We start from the raw sequence: 22,865 nt of genomic DNA, 5'->3' as shown, positions 1-22,865 counted from the left end.
TATCGCGCGACACGATCGTTAATTGAATCGATGAATCGCGAATAAAGTTCAGTCCCGCGAGGGGCCGACTGTTGCGCATAATCGACGACGTACGGTTCGTAGCGTCGTCGTTACATTGTCTCAATTAAAACTAATTAATCACTCGTGCGGTGCACTTTGTTATTAATTAGGAACCCCGCGATCTCGAATAACGATGTTTACCGTCGCGTCGCGAAAGCATCCCGAATCGATAAAGACACGGACGGTGATTCGTTGTTCGGAGAACCGTAAATAACGTTACGTAAGTAATGTGAATTTCTTCGAGATAATCGTCGCGAAAGTATCTTGAATTACATCCTCGTCTTAACATCCTTTTGTAAAACTTGCGATTACTTCGGTGTCATCGCTCGTGACTCTTCTTGTTTCAATGCAACAAGAATTTTGAAAATCTTGCCCGTTTGTCGAAGCACGTATCGAGAATAGCGTTCACTCGCGCGTTTCCGATATGCTCGAAGCATCGTTACGCGTATTACGATAAATTTTCGCGAGTGGCCGTTGTAAAAGCGTATCTCGCTCGACTCCATTGAAGAACGGCCAACAACCACAAATTTACGTCGACGGATGGTGGCTCTTGTAGAAATAACTTTGTTGTTAACTTCGCCCCTAGGTTTCGCCCTCGTATTTCATCGTAACTCTCTTAAAAGCGCCGCCGGTTTACATCGCGATGGCGCTCGCTGTCCAGACAGTCACCGTCGTTGCCTAACAATTCGTCGGAACGCAGTTTATTTTCCGCGATCGTAAAACGGGACTCTTCGCGACGAGTCTATCCGCGTTAACGATCGTTAAACATACTTAAGGCCCGAGGCACGTGAACATCGGTGGCCGGCTACGACCGGACGATAAAAAGGGAAGATATCGGTCGTTAAGAATTAACGACGCGGATCCGAGGCCGTTCGCGAATACGCGCGAGACAGAGCCGGGGATTTTCTTCACGACCGGATACTCTTGTTCGTTACGATGATAAATCGTTACGCACAATTCGAAAGTTCCGCGCCGTTGCTTCGAGCCGCGTTCGAACCGTAACGAATATCCAAGGAGTTCCAAAGTGGATAAAAAATAGTAAAAAAGGATAACAGAATTTTAAGAGACAGTGTTTTTTTTTTTCGCTGCGATCGTACGTTTCTAGCATGTTCGATCGTATATTTCGGACGAGTTCAATCCAGTATGAATCCAGATCGGGATCAACGAACTCGCTGAGAGAGGATTCCTCCGAGATTCGCATTCGAAAACTGTCCAAACTCGGATTTCATAATTTCGAAGGATTAAGAAAAGTTTCTTCACCTTTCGCGATTTCCTTCGATTATTATTCTACAAATGTTAGATCGGTAGGGATTGAATATTGGCGGAAATAAGACAAATTCTTTTATATCTGTTCGCGAGTGCAAGTAGTTTCGTGATGTGCATGGTCAGACGTAACCGACTAATGGACAAGGAGAGAAGCCTCGCCGTGCTCGTTATTTTCCTATTCCGACGTGAAATAATCGAGCCTTGGTTCCACTCTAATCAAATTGTCTCCATACCTATTTTCTCCATCGTTCTTACCGCGACGACAAAGATAAATTGACAGGAAGACATTCGATCGAATTTCGACCCTTAATTTACCATAAATTTTCTCTCGTCGTCCCTCGATGCTCTTCCACTCTAATTCGATTACTCGCACGTTCGAATCAAACGTCGTAATCACAAAACGTAACAGGCAAGCAACCACGAGGGCAAATGAGGGGGCAGGGGGGGCAGAGATGGTAAACCAGAGTGAGAGGATAAGCCGAGTCCTCGTAAAGGCAAGTTCACACTCGCGACAAAAGCGACCGTATCGCTTCCGTTTGCGCTTGTTACGTTGCTAATTGTTTCCCGCAATCGCGCTTTTAAAACTATTGTACTTTTCGAGTCCGCTGTAGATTGCCCGTACAATAATCGTACAACGAGAGAAGATATAAAAGGAAAAAGGAAACAACACACGGAGAAAAAAATTAGTAAAACGAACAAGCAAAAGGTAGAAGAATAGTACAAACAAGTCTAATAAGAAGTACATCCTGGAATAGAAAATTACCAAAGGAATAAATTAAAAGAAGATATTTTGTAAGATTTACTGTTTCGACGTTACGCGTCTTTACTTTCCACTTCAAAATAACGATAATAATTATGCAATAATGCGTGGGTATGAAAGGAATTGCGTTTGGAATAGGCGAACGAGTCAAGTGTTTTCGAGGCGTGAAAGACGAGCAATTGAGAGAAATTTTGGACGAACGTGACCAGATGCATGGAGTGAGAAATAAATCAGCGTAGTTATAATTTGCGTGTTTCGTTAATATTTTATTTCTACCACTGCCTCGTTCAATATACACATATCCCAAAATAGTATTCACCTTTCCATTTCATAACACCAGCAAAGTATTACAATTCCTACAATCGTAATGATCTGTTACTTCGAGCATTAAAAGAAACGTGGCGCGTAACTAAGTGTCTGATCTGTTTCTCGATCGTTTGCCACTCAATTTTCTTCTTTTTTTTTTGTTTCGTTGCGCGTTACACGCTCCTTGCAACCGTTGCACGAAATCGGTGTTCACCTTTCGAAAGAAATGTGGACGAACCTTAACACGGCGCTCACGATCGGTCGTGCGTGGAAGCCCCGCATGATTTTCAGACGAATGGTGGCCGCGAGTGGTGTACCCCGGTGGCTTTGTCGTTATTGTATTACCGACGATGTCTACACTTCTGGCGGCCACGAACGAATGGACTGGTAGAGAAAAGTCGACAGATCCATTTATCCGTTTATTCTCGTTCAGAGGCGATCTCCTTCGCACTCGAGACACCGTCCAGAAAATTCCCGGACGATAATAAAATTGAAATCGCGCGCCAACGATCGACGCCGCGGCGCGCTCGAAAACATTTTCAACTTGATATACGCTCGAATCGTTCCCATGGAATTATGGTCGAGAGTCGTTTACACGGGCAGCTACGACGGTTGAACGGCCGGAATAAATGCGGGCGTGGGTTTTGTTCCGAGCGCTTGAAAATTCGCGAAAGTTTCTTCGTTACGGTCAATTGCAGACGAGACGGTTGTTGATCCCGCGCGCCTTCGTTTCGCGCATTGTTTCCAGCCTGTAATGGCTTTCACGGGGCATTAACGATCACCGAACGCGAACAGATACGTATTCGGTGGGTGAACGTGACGCGAACCCAACGCGTGTTAAATTGAACGCGAGTGTAAGATTGTTTTGGGAGTGAACAAACTTTTTCATCGGTTACGGAGTGCCATTGTCGTAACTGGAACACCGATCACCACGTTTCTGAATTACGTTCGGTAATCCTCTTTGGGTTGGACAGGTTTATCGTTTCAAAATTGAGACAAATTCCTCTTTGTACCCAATGAAAGAATTTTTTTACTCCCGGTTGATCCACTGATCCGAAAAGAGTATAGGAAAATATTTTTCGAATCGTGTTTTCAATCGAAAATTATTTTTTCAGTAACTATGTAGGGGTTGAGCGACAACTTGTTAATAATTCTCCGTAACGTCCATTATTGCTGTTTATCGATATTTTTCGATAGAGGTATTGTTGCCAACAACTCTGTCATCGAAAAGTCAATAGCGACAGATAACGTAACGATTTATTCCATTCGGTTGTAAATACTGTACGCTTTCGATTCAACTCCTCACTCTTCTGCATTGATGATAACACCACTTTTATGGCTCCATCGTAATTCACGGTAATTAAGTTATTCGCTAAGTTCACGGTATTCTTGGTTCCTCGTCGTAATTCACTGTTCAACTCACCGAAACTAGTAGAGCCGCAGCACGTCGTGAAAAGTGTCTCGAGTCGTCGTTCCATCTAGCCTCGAAAATAGATCTGAAACAAACGAAGGTAAACGGGTAAATTTCGTTAATCATTTATGGGACCCAATGATCCTAATATTGGTGGTAATCTAATTAACGTCCTCTAACGATAAGTACAGATACTTTTTGTCATCTGACACTCATCGAGGAAATTATTCTAGCCTAGAATTCGAACGTTTCGCGAATCGAATAACCAGTGCAGTCATTGCATTTCTTTTCGAGCATCTCGAGAATTTTCAAAATAAACTATTCTACTCGTTGAAGTACGAATTATGCCCGCATTTATTCGGTCAATAATTTCGTCGATATAGTTGGAACATAAAGAGAAACGATCGAATAAGGAGAAAATCAATCGTCCTCTTTTAACCAAAACATTAAGGAACAAATAGTACAAGATCGTTTCGATGAATCCATAAATCCTCTCTTCGAAAGTTGAAACTAAAAATAACGAAACCAATTAAAAGGGAAACCAAGAATATTTCGGTTCCGAGTAAAATGTATCGAATTAAACCGAAGGAAATACAAATTCTATGAAATCAATTTCGTTCTGTATTCTGCTCGTTAAATAAATCGCTTTAAAAGTTTGGATTAATCAAACGCAAAATTTGAAAACAAAAAAGAAAAAAAAAGAAATGCAATCTATAAATCGATTTATCGGTGAAGCGAGTTTTATATTCGAAGGCAAACATTCCAAAAACGGAAAATTTGTTTCGTTTTGCGTTGACATCGGTTTTATGGGGAAACGTACGTTTCTCAACGTTTCTGAATTAAAATTTATTTTACCAGTTGTAGGGTAAATATTTATTTTTGTAATCGTTGCTCGAAAAATGATCCTCAACGGTTTCTATTCTATTTCCCATCGACGCGTACGATGTACAAGTATTTGGTAAAATTCTCGAGATCGCGAAAGATATGCTTGGAGAAACGAGATTCTCGAAACATTCGAAAGTTATTTCGTCGGGAAACCGGAATGGAGATTCGTCGAAGAATCTCCGGGCGAGATTCTCGAGCAGGATCGTTGACCACGTGTTTACCGAGGAGAGTTATTCAAATATGGTCGTCCGGCGTGTTCCACACCGAGTACGGTTAATTCGATTTCGTTGGTTGCGGCGATTTCGTTGGTTATCGTCTATGGGCGATGACCGATCCCGGACCTCTCTCAATTACGCAAATCTTACCACGTGGAAATCCCATTGTCCCCGCACACGCGGACAGGATATTCGTGTTTCACGTTTCGAGGGGTTCGGTGCGGTTCCCCTGTTTTATACATCGCGTTTAAAGCTGCTCTAAGTCCGACGTCGCGACGGATTCCAGAGAGGATAATTCTCCGCGCTCGTTCCGCGAGTTCGTCGTCGATTTTAAATAGTCTGTTCGTGAAACGTGGCCAGTTTATGACCGTCAATTGAATGCGCTTTATTTGTTGCGCGTACCGAGAGACGAAGGATTTTCATTGTTCCGGGCATTCGAAGGAGATCGTGCACAGGAAATTGCAATTGAAATAGCGGGGAATAAAGTACGAGGGGTTCGTCGAGACTGCGAAAACGTTACGAGTGAAATACGAATAAACATTCACGATACGACGCGTGTACGGTACAGCCGATACGAGCACACGTATAACGATATCGCGTAACTTTCAGACGGCTATTCGTTTCGCTATAACGTTGCTCTTTTACGCGTTATTTTCTTCCCGAAGTTTTTCGACTCAGCCACAATTTTTTCACGCCCGCGATATCTATATTTTGCGTACGCGTGATCCACGATAAAATAATTTCGAACGAAAACGACGAAAACCGACCAAGTGGGAAAGAAATCGTAGAAGCGATTTGCAACAAGATTACGCGATCCGAGAGGAGAAACTTTTTTACATCGAGCCCCGATCCGGAACTTTGTACTTTTATTGCGCGACCGTCTGATTGCTCGCGGACGAATCCGATTAAATAAATCGCGTTTCTGGTCGAAGAAGATTTTACGAGCGCAATTTTCACGAAATCTCGAGATAAAAACGGAACGGACGGTAAAAGATTCGACTTCTTTGATCCTCGTAAAGAAGGGGACTATCGCTGAAATCAGAGGAGGAGTCTTATCTTCTTCCTCGGTGGCGCAACTCGACTCAGCCCCTCCTCGATCGTCGTCACGATTTCCTCGTCGCGAGGAACCGCGACCGATACAGGTGACTTCGCGTAAACTCGCGCGAGATACGGCTCGCTCGCGGAGATTCTTACTCCTTATTTCGGAATTTATCGGCGAAAGGTACGTGTCGCGTTTCCAAACTGTTCTACGAGCGGCCGCTTAAACGCTTACCTCTTGATTGAATGCCAGGAGCGACAGAGGTCGTAAAGAAGGTTTAGAGGCAAAACAGTAATGCCAGTTTCCTTGGCTAACATCGACAGTGTCCCGAAGCACACGCTGCTCCACACGTAAGCCGTCTGCTGCCTGGAACCGAAGCAAATCCGAAAGATTTAATTTAACGCGTCTCACGGCTCCGGTCGTTGTCGCCGGAACCGGGCTTTACGCGCGTTGTCCTCCCCGCAAAGCTTCATAATTGCTGGAAAAACCGATTCGAACGCACGGATACCGCCCTGGTCTGGATCAAAGATACGTTCGGTTAAACACTGTTAATTTCGAGGACAAGGGATAGCGAGAGACCTTACCGTCATTGAACGACTGTCGTTTCATCCAAATTTACAAACGAATCTCCCTTTCCTATAACCTGCGAGAATTTTGAAAAAGTTTTTGCACGAGTTCTTCGTAACATTGTCCACTCGAGAGATTCGTTGACACTGTTACTCGAAAGTGTCGATCCGTGGACACGTTGATCGTTACACCAGTTAAATATACTTAAGAACGTACTCGAGGATGATTGGTAGGATTGTAAAATGAATGGTGGAAGTATTTGAACGTTTGTTGGTACACTTGGTGTTTTATCATTCAAAACGGTAACGTTATGTAAAAGTTTACAGGCACAAGGAACGTAAAGTTGTCGCGTCGGTCACCAGTGACCGCTATTGCATACAACGTGAAAACTGGATTTATGATACGACACTTGTTACCCTTGGAGACGAGGAATTTCCGTGTACCAAAACTCGCATTCTTGTGCATTTGTAGACAAATACGCGCAAATTTTGTATTTGGATAAAAATTTCGTGCAACGAATAAAAGGTACGTAACTTTCCGTGTTAGTTGCTCGTTGAATAAAAATTGGAATTCGACGCGCGGAACGAAATATTTCACAGCGGAAAATTTTAATAACCGTCGAATCGAATAAGCATCGGGAATTATCAGCGAGGTAATTCAATAGATCGAAAAATCGCGTCGAAAGGGCGGTGTCAAAAAGGAAAAACAAAATCGTGTACTCGAAATCGTTGGAATTTTTGATCCGGCACCGAGGTCGAGTACAGTATTCATTGTACACCTATCGCAGACACTGAACAGTTGCGTGCATCACCATTGGTGTACACGTTTCGATTATCTCGAGGAAAAAAGAATCAATCGACGAGGTAATGCGATACGTCGAGAAATCGCGCCGAAAGCGGCGAGTAGAAAAAAGGAGCGAGATCGTGTGCTCGAAATCACTCGAGGTTTTTCAATCCCGAACCGAGGTCGAGTTCAGTATTTACGTTTATCGCAGACGCAGCGGTGTACACCACGATCGATCCTTTTGGTTCTTTTATCGCGGGAAAGATTCGATCGGTTAACGAGGTAATCGTTGCTCGGAGAAATCGCGCGGATAGTGCCGAGTCGTAGAAAGAAACTCGAAATCTCTGAGAGTCGACGGACTGTTCGTCGAGCCGCGAGAAAAGCCAATTACCGGTTTGCATATTGAGCAGGTGTCGGTCAAAGGAAAGCAAAGATTGGCGAGCGTCGCGCACGCGAGTGCCACGCGATCGTACCGATTATGATGCCTCGTAATTTCGTTTTATCGCCGGCTGGAAAAAGGAATACGGGATAAACCGAGCCGGCTGCGATCGATCGAAACGGTACGCACGCATCGGCCGACCGTCCGAGGATTTAATCGTCCGCGCGGAGTCGCCGAGCGTATTCGATTGCGCGCGTTTGAAGTTCGAGGCGGTCGGTCCGATCGTGTCACGAACGGAATCGCGCCACGCTTCGGTTCTGCACGCGCCCGTCTATCCGCTCCCGCGCAAATAAATATTTCGTTGCTCGAGGTACGAGCTTTATTAAATTATGCATGCGATGCAGGCTGCGCAGTGCGTGCCGCAGTTTTATTTGCGCAGACTAAAGCACCGTCCGCACGGAACGAACGCTGCACGGGTTAAGGTTCTCTCAGACGGAACCAACGCGTCCGAGCTGGTCTATCTCCCGATGTCGTCGCACGTTTATCCTATTAGCGAGCCACGCGTTAATGGTTTACGCACAGTGTTTACCATATCTCGCGTACACTCGAACTCCTCGAGTTACGAGACTTCGTGAATACGCAATCGTGCCCCGATTTACTTTCCTGAGAACTTTTGTACGAACGTATTTAGAGAACGAAGTCCACTTTCCTTCAATTTTTCGCACGATGAGGCAACAAGGATCCGTTTAACTTTGTTTAATATTTTGTGGATAAGATCGTACACCAAATGCACTTTAATCCACTATCGAACACAGGATTTTTGAGCGTACACGAATGTATCGCAGGGAGGAGAATTTCAATTTGTAGTTTTGGATACATTTGAATAAAATTGTCTTTTCTACTTTGTTGAACTTTTGGAACTGATTCCATACCGAGTGTAATTTAATCGACTTTCGAATCTATGATTTTTAAGAGTGAGTATCAGATGTTTCGCAGGGAGAAAGAGAATATTATTCGATCGGACGTTTCAGTCTTCGTAAAGTTTGCGATCGAGGAAAAATGAATCGACACTGTCGTGTATACCTTTCAACGCGGTGCTTGATTATTCTTAACTCGAGATCGATTTTTCTTTCTTCCCGCGACACGTCGTATTTATACGATTCTATAAAACTTCCATGTATATCGTAAAAACGGGAAATGAAAAATGTATATACGGCTGCGACGTCGGAGTTAGTGGTTCTCAGCAACAGCTGCTAAGTAATTGCATTTTGGATGTCAGTGGCCGACCGCCGAGTGTCTCGTCCGAAGGAGTCTAAGTTCATGCATATGAAATACCCTCCTTCCGAGGCTCGAAGTTCGTTGCACGAGAGAATGTAAGCAAAACGACTATGATTGTCAATTGTTATACGCTACATCAAAGAGGAAAGAATCCCGTTGCGACACGTGTGCGTTGTTACCTCGACGACGTAAGCTCTCAATTTCCGATCTGAAATTTTCTATTTCGTAGCAATTTCTTTTCCACTTTCTTACGTGCTCCAATTGAAACTCGATATTTGAAAGTTGTATTAACGTAGACCGAGTCGACCGAGACTCTTCGAAAATATTGAAACGTTCCTCGAACATCGATCGAAATTACACCGTAGCCCTTTAAACTCCATTTGTAACACTCCGCTCCAATTTTTGTAATCGATCGTCCGACCGCTCCCGAGCCGTGATCGGTGATCGATGATCCCAAGCCTGCGGAGTTCGTCGAGAAAAGTGTAAACGTAATGGAGAGTAATTCCCCGCGAGTTGGGGAAGAACAGATTGATACTCTTTCTTGCTTTGTCATGCGTGAAATAAATTGGTTCGAGAACGCTCGAATATGAGATCGAGAGCGACAGATGACTAAGCGATGCGATGTATCAAATGGGAGTACTGATTACTTTCTGAAATGCTTCGTCGCACACGGGCGAAAGTCTGCCCTTTGTCGAACACTTTTCGATAAATGTAGGAGAGACGGATCATTTCCGTTCGATCGAAAGTAGATCGGTGAAAGAATAAGGATCGAAATTCGTTCGACGACCAATTAAGAATTCAAAGAACGTGGAGTCGATTTATCGTTCCTTCGATGATTCAAGTTTGTTAACCGTGGAAGAATTTATTCCGTCCGCTACGGGTATTTCGAGCGAGACCGACCAAACGGTCGAAATTGAAACACGCGCCAAGAAAAAACCGGTTCCTCTCTCAAAAATTCGTTGAACATCGAACCGACGACAACTCGACGATACGATCGACGTCGAAAACTAGATTTTCGACCCTAGTTCGAGCAACGGGAAAAATTGCAAATTACATTCGAATCGTTTCCTCGCGTGTAAGGGAATTTCTATAATTAAGGGAACCAGCGCGAACAAAGACAAGGAAAAAGGTATCGCATCGCGCGAACGTTCACCGAAGACGTTGAAAGCGCGGCTGTTTCTTCAGCTGCGACGGTCGGGTGTACGTTTTCTTTATAAATGGAAAACCAACGTACGTATTCTTCGAAAGCTCGGTTACCCAGCTCGTTGGAGCACGGGGATGTTTCAGTTTCTTCCGCTAAGAGTAAATTGTCGCTGAGAAACTTCGCTGGTTGTCATTTTCGTGCGACACGGTCCGAAAGAATCCTCCCTCGATGCGGGGGAGTTAGAGGGTACATCGTCGATAACAATGCCGAGGAGAACCGCGCTCTTTATCGCTCGCGGAGCTACAGGTCCGTGGAAACCGTTTCAACTTCTTGGAATTAAATTATTGTATCTTCGAAGCGCGGTGACGACGTGGAAACTTTGAAAAGTTCGCAGTGGCGAGGCGCAGAAGCGTTCCGAAAGCACGGAAGATAATTCCGTTTCCAACGAGGCGAAGAGAGATAAACAGAGGGAAGTAGACAGATAAAAGGAAAAAGAGAGAGAGAGAGAGAGGGGAGGCAAAAATAACGCACATATCGTTGAAAATGATCGTGCGGTTCGCAAACTTTGGGAACGAGTACTCTTTTTTCGCGAAATGAAATGAAATCGCCGGAGCTGCCCGGGCAGTCAAGTTTCGTTCTCCACTTACATTTCATGGCGAATTAAACAACGATTTGAATTCCCTTTCACGTTTACACGGTTTACGGTAATTACATCGCAATTTCGCCGTTTAACTCACTCAAATTTGCTAATTTCAGCTTCCTCCCGGGCAGAGAAATTTATGAAATTATTCGGTGCGCTTTTGTAACGTCAGACAACGTCAAATATTCTCAGCGTCGAGTGTTTTCCACGGTTTCCCGTTCCGCGATGCATTATACGTCCACATTCTGCACGTTAATCAATGTAACGAAGGAAATACACGATAGCCAACGAAGCTCGATGTTCAATTACGAAATTCCGCTCTCCTTCCGTTTATGCGTTTCAAAGGGTTGATGTTTCGTTCTTGATGGGGCGTTTTATAACTCTTGTAACGGAAATTCGACCGTGGAATCGGCTGTACAAGACCACTCGTGTAAAATTCGGTAGGAACCATCCCAACGGTAGCTAACTAGATTCCAGAAATGAAAAATTTGCTCCAGCGGACCGTATCTCGGTGTAATAAATTAGAGACCCCCTAAGAAACGAAAGTGCTTTAACTGGTAAGTTCGTCGATCGGCTTGAACAGATAAGTAAATTAAGAGCAAATTCGTTCAAAATTTAAATCTCTTTTTTAAAGAGCTCCGAATTGAATTAATGTTCTATCGGAGTGACGTTTCCACAATTTCTAAAATATTTCAATTTATATTCGTTGCTGACCATTTGGAAAAAATCCACCCCGGTGGGAAATTCGATCAGCGTAACACAAGAACGTTTGTATCTTTCATAAACGTTAACATATTTCCATAAAAATTCCCTGAATCATCTATCCAAACTACATACTTCTCACCCTCCGCTAGATAATTGTATCGAACGTTTCAAATCGCAGGGAAAAATTGTCAAACTCTAACTTTTCCGTCTCGAGTATTCTCCCTTGAATCCCTAACAATTCGTTCGATCTTTATTCGCGAGTATCGCTGTCGAGAAACCGGGATCAGAAGAATGTGGGGCAGTATGGGAGGATATCGTCCTACACGAGGAAAGAACGGTAAAACCTTCGTTTATTGCCGATCAGAGACAAAACAGCCCTCGACAAATAATTTCGCGCCCGTCGTTGAGGGTTCGATCGCGTTCCACCCGCTGCGTACATCAATCTGCGTCGAGCGTAGGATCCGCCGGAAGACGTCGTTCGGGATTTCGAAGGCGGCGTCCGGGTTAACGCGGGGATGGTCCACCGGGAGGCAAAAGCGCCAAGTGCACGCCCGTAAAAACAGGGAGGACGTCTATGGCAGAGCAGCGCGGCATTTCTTACAATTTACATCAAAGCTCCGTAAGTAAGATTAATGGAAGGTTGACGTAACGAGGCGGGGTGCCGAGTTCTGAGGGTCCGGACAAAAACAGCCGACAGTATGCTCCCGCCCGGAAGACAGAGGATTACGCCCAGAAATTATTACTTATTGGATACGTCGCGGTAATTACCCAGAAAAAGGCACCCAACCGCGCCGCGGGCTGTTTTACGAATTGTAAATTGATATCAAGACGACACTCGGACGAGATTATTTCGAAATTGTTCTCGAAATCCGCGAAGTTATTTCGAAACGACAATGAAATCGCTAGGCGAACGGGCGTCATCTCGTTCGAGATTTTTCCGTTTTGAAAATTGGAATTTGGGAATTTTTAATTTTGGGAATTATATACGAGAGACGATTGTTCGTTTATTTGTCTATTGTGACGAATTTATGTACGGTTGGTATACGTATAATTGAGCGATAAAAATATTGACCGGATCGTTCACTGTAATAATTTGCGATTACGACTTTGCCTGGTATCAATTTCCCCGTAAGAGGTGAGGGACACGTTAGGTTTTATATTTATCGTTCGAAGGGTCAACCCTACCTTCGTGGATAATTCGATGGAAGGTTTCCTCCTACGAGGGATATTTTTCGTCGGGGATATATATCGTTACCAGTTTCAAATTAAAAGTGTTCGGAGGTATGGGAAATTTCAGATCGATCGGTAATTGCGTTCCAAACATCGTTTTAATTCACAATGTGGATCGATTCGTGGAACAAGGACGGTGTAACCTAAATCACTCGAAGAGCCACCCGTAATTGGGAAAACTTGTTAACCCTAGAGTACCACATCGGGGTCCAATATACCCCGGTCTATTTTCTCGTGTTTATATCTTTTTCTCTCTTTTCGGACGTACACTTTGTCCGAGACACGATAGAGCGTAGCTTATAACTCCGAGTTCGATTCTTTTTTCACGAGTGTTTTAATCAGAGACCACCGTTCCGATTACAATGTTTCCCAAAGAAAAGTAACGTTTACGAATTGGACGCAAAGCGTGAATAACGATGCACCATGATATCGAGAATCAATTTATATCTAAAATGGAATTGTAGTATCATAGTACATTATAGACAAATGAGTACACGTAAGTAGCACTTGCAACGACAGTAGCGACCCGATAAACGAGAAATGATAATCATCATCGAAAGTGTGAAACTCGTTTCTAATTGCTCGTTAAACAGACTCGAGCCTATGCCCTTTGAAAGTTGGCAGAGATTAACGGAAATCTAAGTGCTTCTAAGACCGAGCGAGTAGTTAATTGTAAGCCTGACTGCTTTCAACGATGAAGAATTAATAACGACTGACTGCTAAGTACCATAAGGTAAAGTTGGTATTGACTTCAACTACTCGTATAATGTTAGAGTATCCTAGAAAGTACCGAGCGATTTTAATCGCTACAGGTTTCTCATCGTTTGAGATCTTTTCACCGCCAAACTGATCGAAGTGAAAAGAATCTCTCTACCGAATTAATTTCACAATTTACTCTTTAATTTACTGTACTTGTATACGCGTAAATAAATGAAATAAAAGAGTAGAAAATCGTCGAGTATATTTCATCCAAAGGATCGGTATAGCAGAAGAATTCAACGACTCTCGAAACGATGGCGGATCATCGATCGTGCTACTTGAAATTATCCGTTGCTCCAGTTACGTCTTGATAAACCGCAAGTTTTTAAATATTTTTAAAACGAGGATCGAGGTACACTTTCCACTTTAAAGATCGCGGCGAAGTCGTCAGCGGTGAGACGAAACGAACGAAGACGTTCGTTCGATCGAAACGTTTAACGCGCGTAAATCGTCGGCCATTTAAATTCCGAGTAATTGAAAATTCGCCACCGCGGCAAGAAAAATCGATTCGGGCCGGATTCAAAGGAGGGCAATTACGCGGAAAAGAAAGAGTTTCGCCGGAAAGACAGGTTAAACCGAGCCGTGGGCGGGGAAGAGGGAACGAGTTCCTTCCAGTTCTGAAACAACCGCTTTATCTTTCATCCGTCAATCGACCGAAGCTGAAGTCGATGCCGGAGCATCACTTTCTTCACCGAAACTTTTCCAAAACGTTCTTTTGAGTTTGAAGCGCACTCGTTCGAGAACACTGCGACCCGGCAACACGAATAGAAATTCAGGACACTCTCGAAACTGTTCAAACGTCTGCTCTCAGAATTGCACCGGGTGTCTCGCAAGAAACCGTTCGTTTCGATATCTTTGACATTTTAATTCGCTGAAAATGGTGTCGCTCGTAGAACGAGAGCCGGTCCCTTTGACAAGATACTTTTACCTTTACCCGCGACACGCCGAGATAGAATATTTTCGAGCGATGCGGAACAACAATCGCGTCTCGTTTGCCCGTTTGGAAGTGAACTACGATTCAAAGATTTTACAAAAGAACGTAATTAAGAACGTAAGTTTAGTAAATTGCACCCGGTGCGAAATCTTTTGAAATTTTCCTAAAGGAGACGGCGAACGTGTAAACGAAATCGCAAGATCCAAGGTGTCCAATGGAATCGCGATGTTCGCGAACGACCGAATTCGTTTCAGTAATTCGACGAACGGTGTCACTGGCTCCGAACAAGGAACATTTGTTCCCGAACGTTTCGCACAACTCGCTTCTCATTCCCCTTCGGTTTTTTTTTCTTTTTTTTTCTTTCTTTCTTTCTTTTTTTTTTAAATACGAATATTCATTCGAGATTCATTACTTAAAAGCCCGGAGGTTGACACACTGACCTGGTTCGACGCCCATTTAGTCGGAGCACCCGTTTTCCCGGTCGTTTGCGCGCTATGCGCCTTCGTTTCTCTCAATATACCGCGTATTTTGCACGGCTCACGCCGCTTTCGATATTTGTTTCTCTTTTCGTTCGCATCGGGGAGAAAAATGTGTGCGCACGCCGTATAAGTACACGTTCGTTCGAACCACCAGCTATCGAGAGAGAGAGAGATACAGATAGAGAGAGAGAAGATGCGCCTCTATCGATTACGATATTCGAAACGGGGTTTCCCCTCGTTTCAAGCAGCCCGTCTACTGCGAACGGTTCAAGTTTAATTACACCGGTCTCGCGTGAAAATTAGTTTCGCCAACCAGGAAACGTTACTTTCATTGGATCATGTTTTCACGCTCGGGGGCGTCGACGTGAAAAAACAGACCCGCGTGAATTGAAACGTGTATTCGAACGAGAACGAAAGAGAGTGAGAGAGAAAGAGAGTGAAAGAGGGAGAGGAAATGTTACGATTCGCGAACCGTTAGTTTGATCGATATCGATGCTGGAATTTTCTCTCGTAAAAGAACACTGCAGAATGTTGGAATTATTTTCCGAATAAATTACATTCTGATCAGAAAAGGGCATTGAAATTTTACAACGATAATTCAAAAGGTTAAACTTGCTAAAAGTTTCTACAGAACTGTTTAAAACCCTCCTGGGATTTCTATTACACGTAGCGTTACTGGTATTTAAATATCGTAGCCTCGAAAATAACGAAACATTAGAGTTACACAAGTATGCGCAACACGATGGTCGTTAGGTCTGGATTAGGTCTAACCGGTTAGGTTTAACTAGTTGAAATCGAACCGGAGATAGTTCCCGCGCTGTGGTAATTTTTTATACTCGACACTGTAATATGCAATCTGCGTATTTTCCGAATAAAATGTAACGTTCTGCTCTTGAACAGAGTCAACGCGCAGCATCTACGTGTAAATTGTCCCGAAGCATCTGCGTACCAGATTTGGACACTTCGTGTCGCAGACAATACGTCGTAATTTCCGCTTTGAAGTGACAAAATAGGGGTTGTCTGTACGCTCGAAAGCCGGTTAGCCGTAGCGGGGGAAAAAAGACAGTTTCGGATTAAGGGTACTGCGCGCAAGTGGAATATGGATAGCCCCGAAGCTTATTGACTTACGATGGTCGACTATAACGTCTGACCCGATACGCTCGCACGGAACATCTTTTTTTCTCCGCGATATAACGATTCTTGCTTCGAGCGGAAGCCAAGCGTCGCGTTAGGTTAACCCGGACACACCACTTTAACCGTGCATCGTCTCTCCCGCACGGTTCTCGACATATTTTACTCGTACGTGTACGACAAAGACATTGAATAAAATGTAGTAAAAATAAACGCGTGACGTAAATTAAAATACGCGTTACCGTTCTTAAACAGTCTCGTAACTCGTCCCTGTAAGCTCCACGTTTCACATCGTTGATCTAGATATTAAAATCAGTAATCGCGCGATAAAAGTTACTACTCGTATTATTAAAACGAGACGATGAAGGTCGATTCGAGAAATTTACCATCGTCAGTTCTCGACCTCGTTTCGAACAGTGTTTTGCATTTTCGATTAAGACTTTTCCACGAGATACCAGCCATCTGCCCTCTGCTCTCGACGTAAAAATGTACAGAAAGATCCTCCTTCGAAGTAGCTCGAAACCCCTGAATATTACCCGTGTAAGAGCATCGCGTAACTCCGAACCGAACAACCTGTCCTCCCCCCGGTGAAAGACATCGAAACGACTCGGATGAATTCGTTAATGCCTCGGATTGAAGCGAACGTCTTTCCCGTTGCTCGTTCCGTGCCCTACGTTACACCGTTCGCCGTGCATAATACCGAAATCCTCTTAGAGCGGCGATAAAAAGATTTTCATCGTAAGTTCGCGGGATCGCTCGTAAGCACTTTATATTTTCACGGTTAAGGATCGATGTAAACGACCCGTGGAACGTTTACAACGAGGAACGTATATAGCACGCGCGGTCGCGTTGCTTCGAGGCCCCGAGTAAATTAGTTTAGTTTATAATTTCCACACACCGCCCTCGTGCTCACGAGAATGAATGGGCCGCTGTTTCGGCGTCAGACTGGCGTCGTCCCGACGCTAAGCGACGCTCGACATCGCTGACGTATGTATGTGCAGCCGGTAAGTTCCCTCGAGTTATGGGTGTATTATGCCTCTGACATGCTACCTTATTAGGTTACTCGCGACCTGAACACGAGCAGGGTGGAACAGAGAAGCGAAGAGGAAACGAGAAGAATCGAGTCGCGCTTTTTCACCGGCAGACGATCGTAAACATTTCCCTGCATTTTGTTGGATTTAAGCTTTTAAGTAGCGGATAATTTAGACATCGTGGAAAAGTAACGCGAAATGGTACCCAAAGTTACGAGGAGCCAACGGGAAAGGAACGCTAACGAAACGGTCCGGAAGCTGAACGTAATCGGTTAGGAAACCGAGCTCGACGAAAGAGATTCCCTTTGCTAATTGCCATTAACGATACTCCGCTCACTCTTTATACGAGTCGTGCGTGTCCTCTATGGTATTTGAATCCGTTTGAAGAAAGCGCGAGCCGCTCGACGACTCGGTTACATTGGTTAGCGAAAATTTCAGGAGCAACGAGCGGCTCCATTTTTATTAAATCCTCCGGACCGTAATATTACGGTCATCTACGGAACGTAGAAACTTGAAACACGTCAAAGTGCTCGCGCCCCCGTAAAGAAACTAAAAGAGTAGGATACATTTTTGCGTAGTGTTCTTTAACTCGTAATGGACGTCGAAGATTCAAAGGCACGCGGCGACGAGGCGAAGTACGCGAGAATTTACGCACAGATTTCACAGAAATGACGGTAATACGAATATTTCAGAATGTTTATTATACTCTGCTTGTACGCGCGATGGACATTATCAGAGTGCTCTCGAGTATTTATTATTCGTCGAGTATTCTGCGTTACGTTAAAATGTGGCATTGTCCAGTGTTTTTAATATATTTATGATACATCGGTTCGAATATATTACGTTACGTTAGTTCGAACATATTTCAACGTATTGTACATTAATTCGAACATATTCTGGAATACGTTAGTTCGAATTGTTCAATTTATATCGAAGAAAGTACCTTGGTTCTCGAAGAGGTTGAAAACCGCTCGCCTCGTCGACGGTCTCGTTATCCACTTTGCTTCTAATGCGTTTCGTAGAATTGTTCGTAAATACACGGAATCGATTAAAGAAAATCTGTGCAATAAGCGCGACGTCGAACAACTCCATTGCAGCCGGTTTCTGCGTTTCTCGTACAGTTTCAATGTATCAAGCGCGACGTTGACCTTATCAGTGTCGCTTGTTACAATATTAAACGGAAAGTCGATTTTACTTCGTCTTAGTTCCGAACAACTTGAACATGCAACCGACGTCGCGGCTCCGTGCCACAATGGCACAGTATACGCGGGTCACGATTATTAATTCTGTTACCATCTCGACGGGCGTAACCGCAGTACACGGTGAAATTGTTTTCCTCGCGTGGAACGATGAAAATTAGTCTGCATCGAGAACGATCGGAACAAGGGAGCAACGAATTGTCCGTAACGGATACAGATGAACGCGAAACGATACAACCGTCTCGGAGTATCGGTGAACGTAATTATATCCCGGTCGAAAGATTCGAGGAAATTAGATTTTGATAACAGCGTCGCGTTTATTCGAACGTATCCCCGTTTGAGGGTTTTCTCAAACGACTACGGTGGTATAATCGAATCCGGTACAATTTCTCTCGTACCCTCGGGTACGATTACTCCCGTACCCTCGGGTACGATTAATCGTAGCCGACGCGCAATTCCACGAAAGTATGTAAAAAGCTTTGGACGCCAGACCAGGGTTACGATTTCCCTCATCGGGTAGAAATCTTGAATTTAATCGCACTTACCCGTGATAAGCGAGAAACGACAGCAAGAAGAAGATACACGCGAGCACGTCCGCTCGTCCCACGATGCCAGTCACCTGTAACGCAAACGGTACATCGAATTAAAACTCGGCGATCTCGAACCAGGGACAAACTCAAAGGGGCGGGGCGGAAACTTGAATCTTCGATTCCATCCCCGAGTCTTTTCATCCGTCGGTTAAGGGTTAAAATCCCGAACAGTGGTCTCGTGCCCCGAAATCGATTCTTCGCTCGAAAAGACGATATCGACGGGACGGGGTCCAAGCCTCGCCCGTACCATCTCGAAACTTTCGATCGGACTGCTTAACGAGAAGCGATTATACCGGGAAGGGATCAACCGCCGGTGGTCCCTACCCCCGAAAAACGAGAGAAAGGGCCACAATGGCCGGCCGAGTTACCGCGAAGATCCTTTCGGGAAGTGCGAAGCGGTAAACTGAAATTGGATTTAGCGGTGTAAAACGAGAAGACTACCACCCGTCCGCTCGGTAAGGGACGGTGCGAGCCAAAAGAGCGGGCGGATCTCTTTCACGGGCTCGAGCGATGACGGACAAGGCGAACGAGCACGCGAGCCAAAGGAACGAACCAATTGAAAAAGAAGAGAGAGCCGAGTTATTGACAGCCAGCCACGAGCGAATAACCGTGATTCCCGAGGATCGCCTTAAACCAGAGAATCGTGTGTGCCAGGATTCCCAAGGATCGCCCCGAATCGGAGATTCGTACGGACCGCTAGAACCTGGACCTTCTTCTTCCTGTTTGCTCTCCTTTCGTTCCAAACCCCCTCCTCCCTCCCAACCGGCGTTCTTTTCCTTCTGTTCTACCCGGACCGGCGGAGGCAGCAGCTGCGCCATGAAAATTTACGGACAGCATCCATCACGATGGACCCGGCACCCGGGCATCCCTAACGAATTAACCGTCAGATCTTCGTTACGAACACGGACGCGAACACGAACACCGCCTCGAAATGAGAAATTGAAGGCGTCTTTAATTCGAAACTTTCCACCGCTGCTCCGTTACACGGGATCAGTTTCGAGAAGTTTCAATTAGGGCGATTCGGGACAGGTCGACCCAGAACGAAACGATTCTCCGTTTCTCGGTAAACGTTCTTCCACGATACGTGCTTATGCAGCTCTCTGGCCAGCGATCGTTAAGGCTGCGCCTGGGTCTGGGATCGCGACACGAACGTAAAGAAAAAACGACACTTTGAGAGACGATGGATTTTAACGTAAAGGATATTCCAACGCAAAGGAAAATTCTATCGGAAGAATTCCGTGTGTCAATTTTCCTATGCGGTACGGGACAATACTCGATATATGTTCGCGTGTTTACGCAGGTTTCCAGCGAGCGATCGTTAAGGATGAGAGTTTACCGAGATTACGAAACAGATGGAAAGAATGGCAGTTCTTTGCGAAACGAAAAGATTGATAACGTAAGGTATAAAAGATATTTTTTTCCAACGACAAAAATTGTTTTATCGAAGAGAGATCCGAGTGTTAAGTTTCCCGTTCGCCGCGGGACGATAATAGTCAATATTTGTTCGCGTTCGATGATACGATGTTCAATGGTATTTGTCTCGAGCGGGAAGGTTGAGACACGTTTGTGGAAAATTCACGGAGATGCCACTCTCACCTCCTTGGACGTCGAAAATTGACACCTCTGTCGTGAAAAAGCTCTCGCGAAAGGAGGTGTCTACGAAGTCGCGATATTGGAAGTAGACGTTAACACTTGGAGTTCGAAACGAACTGGAATCGACCGAGTTAACCTCGAACGTTGAAATCAGAATGAAGTAAAATTCGCTGCACAACTTGCATCGAGTGTTGCGTTTGAATAAATACAGTATCGTTTAATTGCCATCTGTTAGTCTCTTGGCGAGGATTTTCAATCACGATCGAAGAACTTAAAACACGAATATCGAACAGTACCCGTTCCTCGCTGAACGTAATAGTGTTTGGTGAAATTTGTATTTCTGCCGATACGGAGTGACGATTTTCATTTTGCCGCCAGTTAATCGACAGTTACGAAAATCACTTCCGCGTAACTACGGCATTATAGTTCGTCGATACTGGAAATTAAGTTACTCTGTACGAGCAATAGTACGGGAAATAATTTCAAAATTCGCAATATATATATCGAAGGGATCACGATCCTTCGAGAACAAATAGATTTGTATAATTATACTCCTTAGTACGAAATGACTTCTGCTTGTCTTTATCAACACGGCCAGGATCGTAAAGTACATCTCCTTATAATAAATTTACCCAGGGTACTTTACGTGTATACGCAGAGAAACGAATATTATCTCGAGTACCGTTGGAAATGTCTACCCGAGTAAGAAGCTAATATGCTCTGACGCTTCGGTAACTAGGTTATGTACGAGCATGAAGTGTGCAGAAATTTGTAAACTTACTCTTCGTATATAACCCAGTTATCGAGTGCTATATTCTTCGAAGTTTCTAATTATCTTGCATCGGACTTGTAATTTCTCTGGGTCCGTTTCGCGGATAAAAATCAAACGAATTCGAGTCCGATTCGTATCGATTGGTCGTCGCTCGAACCACGCGCAATCGTGGTATCGATCGAATTTTCGGAATCGATGAAACATTTGAATTTCTTTCGTAGACGAACGAAACGAACGCAACAAAATTTGATTCCAATATATTTTCGTCGTCGTTTCACCCGCTCCAAGTGTTGCACCGCATTCTCCGCGCGTTTATTTAAATTTTCAGCAATTCGTTTCCATTAAGCCCCCGGTCGCATCTTTTCATACGGTTACGTTAATTTCTCATTGACGCGTGACACTGTGATTAACAACGCGCCCCGGCGCCGGTATGCATATTTCTGCGTTCGAAAAATGATTAACGTTTGTCTGGGAAATTTCGAAGTTTCCCGATGCCATTAAATTCCCATCATTATTAACTGTCCCGCACGGCAATAAATTACGTCACTGTTAATGAAGCACCGCTGCATACGTCGATCCGCTAATTTCATACGTTTTACACATAGTTCAAGGATGCCGAGGAGCAGGACCGATACAGTTACTGACGGTATTATCAAATTTTAACTGTAATTACGAGCGTGACAGACGTTGATGAATATAACTTCCATCATACCGGCTACATCAGACAGCGATAGATCATCCTGTCCAATAACGGTAAAAAAGGAATGCAAAGGGGGACAACGAAATCATTGATTTTGTCGAAAACGAATTCTCTGCCGATGGAAGACGATGGATTAACAACAATCACAGTGACGCGAAAAAAAGACGAAGTGAAATTTTACCGTGCACTGTATTATACACTGTAACACAGATGCACGAGTAGACGAGATATTTCGACACGCTCTTCGTAAAAATTATAAAAGTGTCGTTACATCGAGATTGGCTCTTCGAGTATACGATCGCGTAAAGATAACGCGAGATTGTTACATAAAACGTGGAGATTTCGTAGTGTACAAAGGATATCGTTTTTTATAGGACACAATAAGAATTTTTGGCGCGAGATTCATTGCGGGTGAATAGACCCGAGCGACATCGATGTAAGATAAACAACAACGTGACATTTCTAGGGACCTCGTCTTTCGTTTTCTTATCTACCCTATCCGCTTAGTAGAGGGGAGGTCCAAGGAAAATCACGGTCGAGGAACAATACTCCGTCAACGTCAAGGGGATGAGAAAGAGTCGAAAGTGGCCTCTTCCAGGACCAAGGAGCCATAAACGAAGGGTCTACTTAAGATAACAGAGATTACTCGGACTACTTCGCGATAGATTTTTTCACGCGTCTTCAATGTCCTCCAAATTTATGGCTCGGGATAACGACCAATTTCGAAAAAAACATCGAGCTACGATTATCCTAACCGGTGCCTATAGCTCTTGCCGAGACGTGGAAATGGGATTAAAGTGGTGGTTGTAAAATCGGGGGAACTTTCGAATGGTTCATAGTCACGATGTAAATATAAAATCGAGAGAAAAATTTCTATTCTTTCGAAGACTCGGTTCTATCATCTCGAGCTATTAATTTCTTTGCACGCGATAATTTCTTAATTATTTGTAATGCATAAATAAGATGCACCTTGTTCAATTAATATTGGGAACATGCATAAATGTTAGTA

At 44.2% G+C, this 22,865-nt stretch overlaps 1 protein-coding gene across 1 annotated transcript in view; it reads right to left on the bottom strand.

Moving 5' to 3' along the window:
• Positions 1 to 22,865, bottom strand: part of LOC143152661 (protein O-mannosyl-transferase TMTC1-like) — a 314,611-nt gene that overhangs the window by 132,782 nt on the left and 158,964 nt on the right. Inside the window, exons 3-5 of the mRNA XM_076323019.1 lie at positions 18,747 to 18,820; positions 6,177 to 6,308; positions 3,816 to 3,888 (exon numbers count right to left, since the gene is read on the bottom strand). Of these exons, the coding sequence (XP_076179134.1) occupies positions 3,816 to 3,888; positions 6,177 to 6,308; positions 18,747 to 18,820 (279 nt within the window). The remainder of the gene's footprint in view (positions 1 to 3,815; positions 3,889 to 6,176; positions 6,309 to 18,746; positions 18,821 to 22,865) is intronic.

Source organism: Ptiloglossa arizonensis, chromosome 11 (genome assembly GCF_051014685.1).
Source record: "Ptiloglossa arizonensis isolate GNS036 chromosome 11, iyPtiAriz1_principal, whole genome shotgun sequence".
In the NCBI taxonomy this organism is placed as follows: domain Eukaryota; kingdom Metazoa; phylum Arthropoda; class Insecta; order Hymenoptera; family Colletidae; genus Ptiloglossa; species Ptiloglossa arizonensis.
The sequence above is the reverse complement of the archived record's forward strand: the minus strand, read 5'-3'. Positions and strand labels throughout refer to the sequence as shown.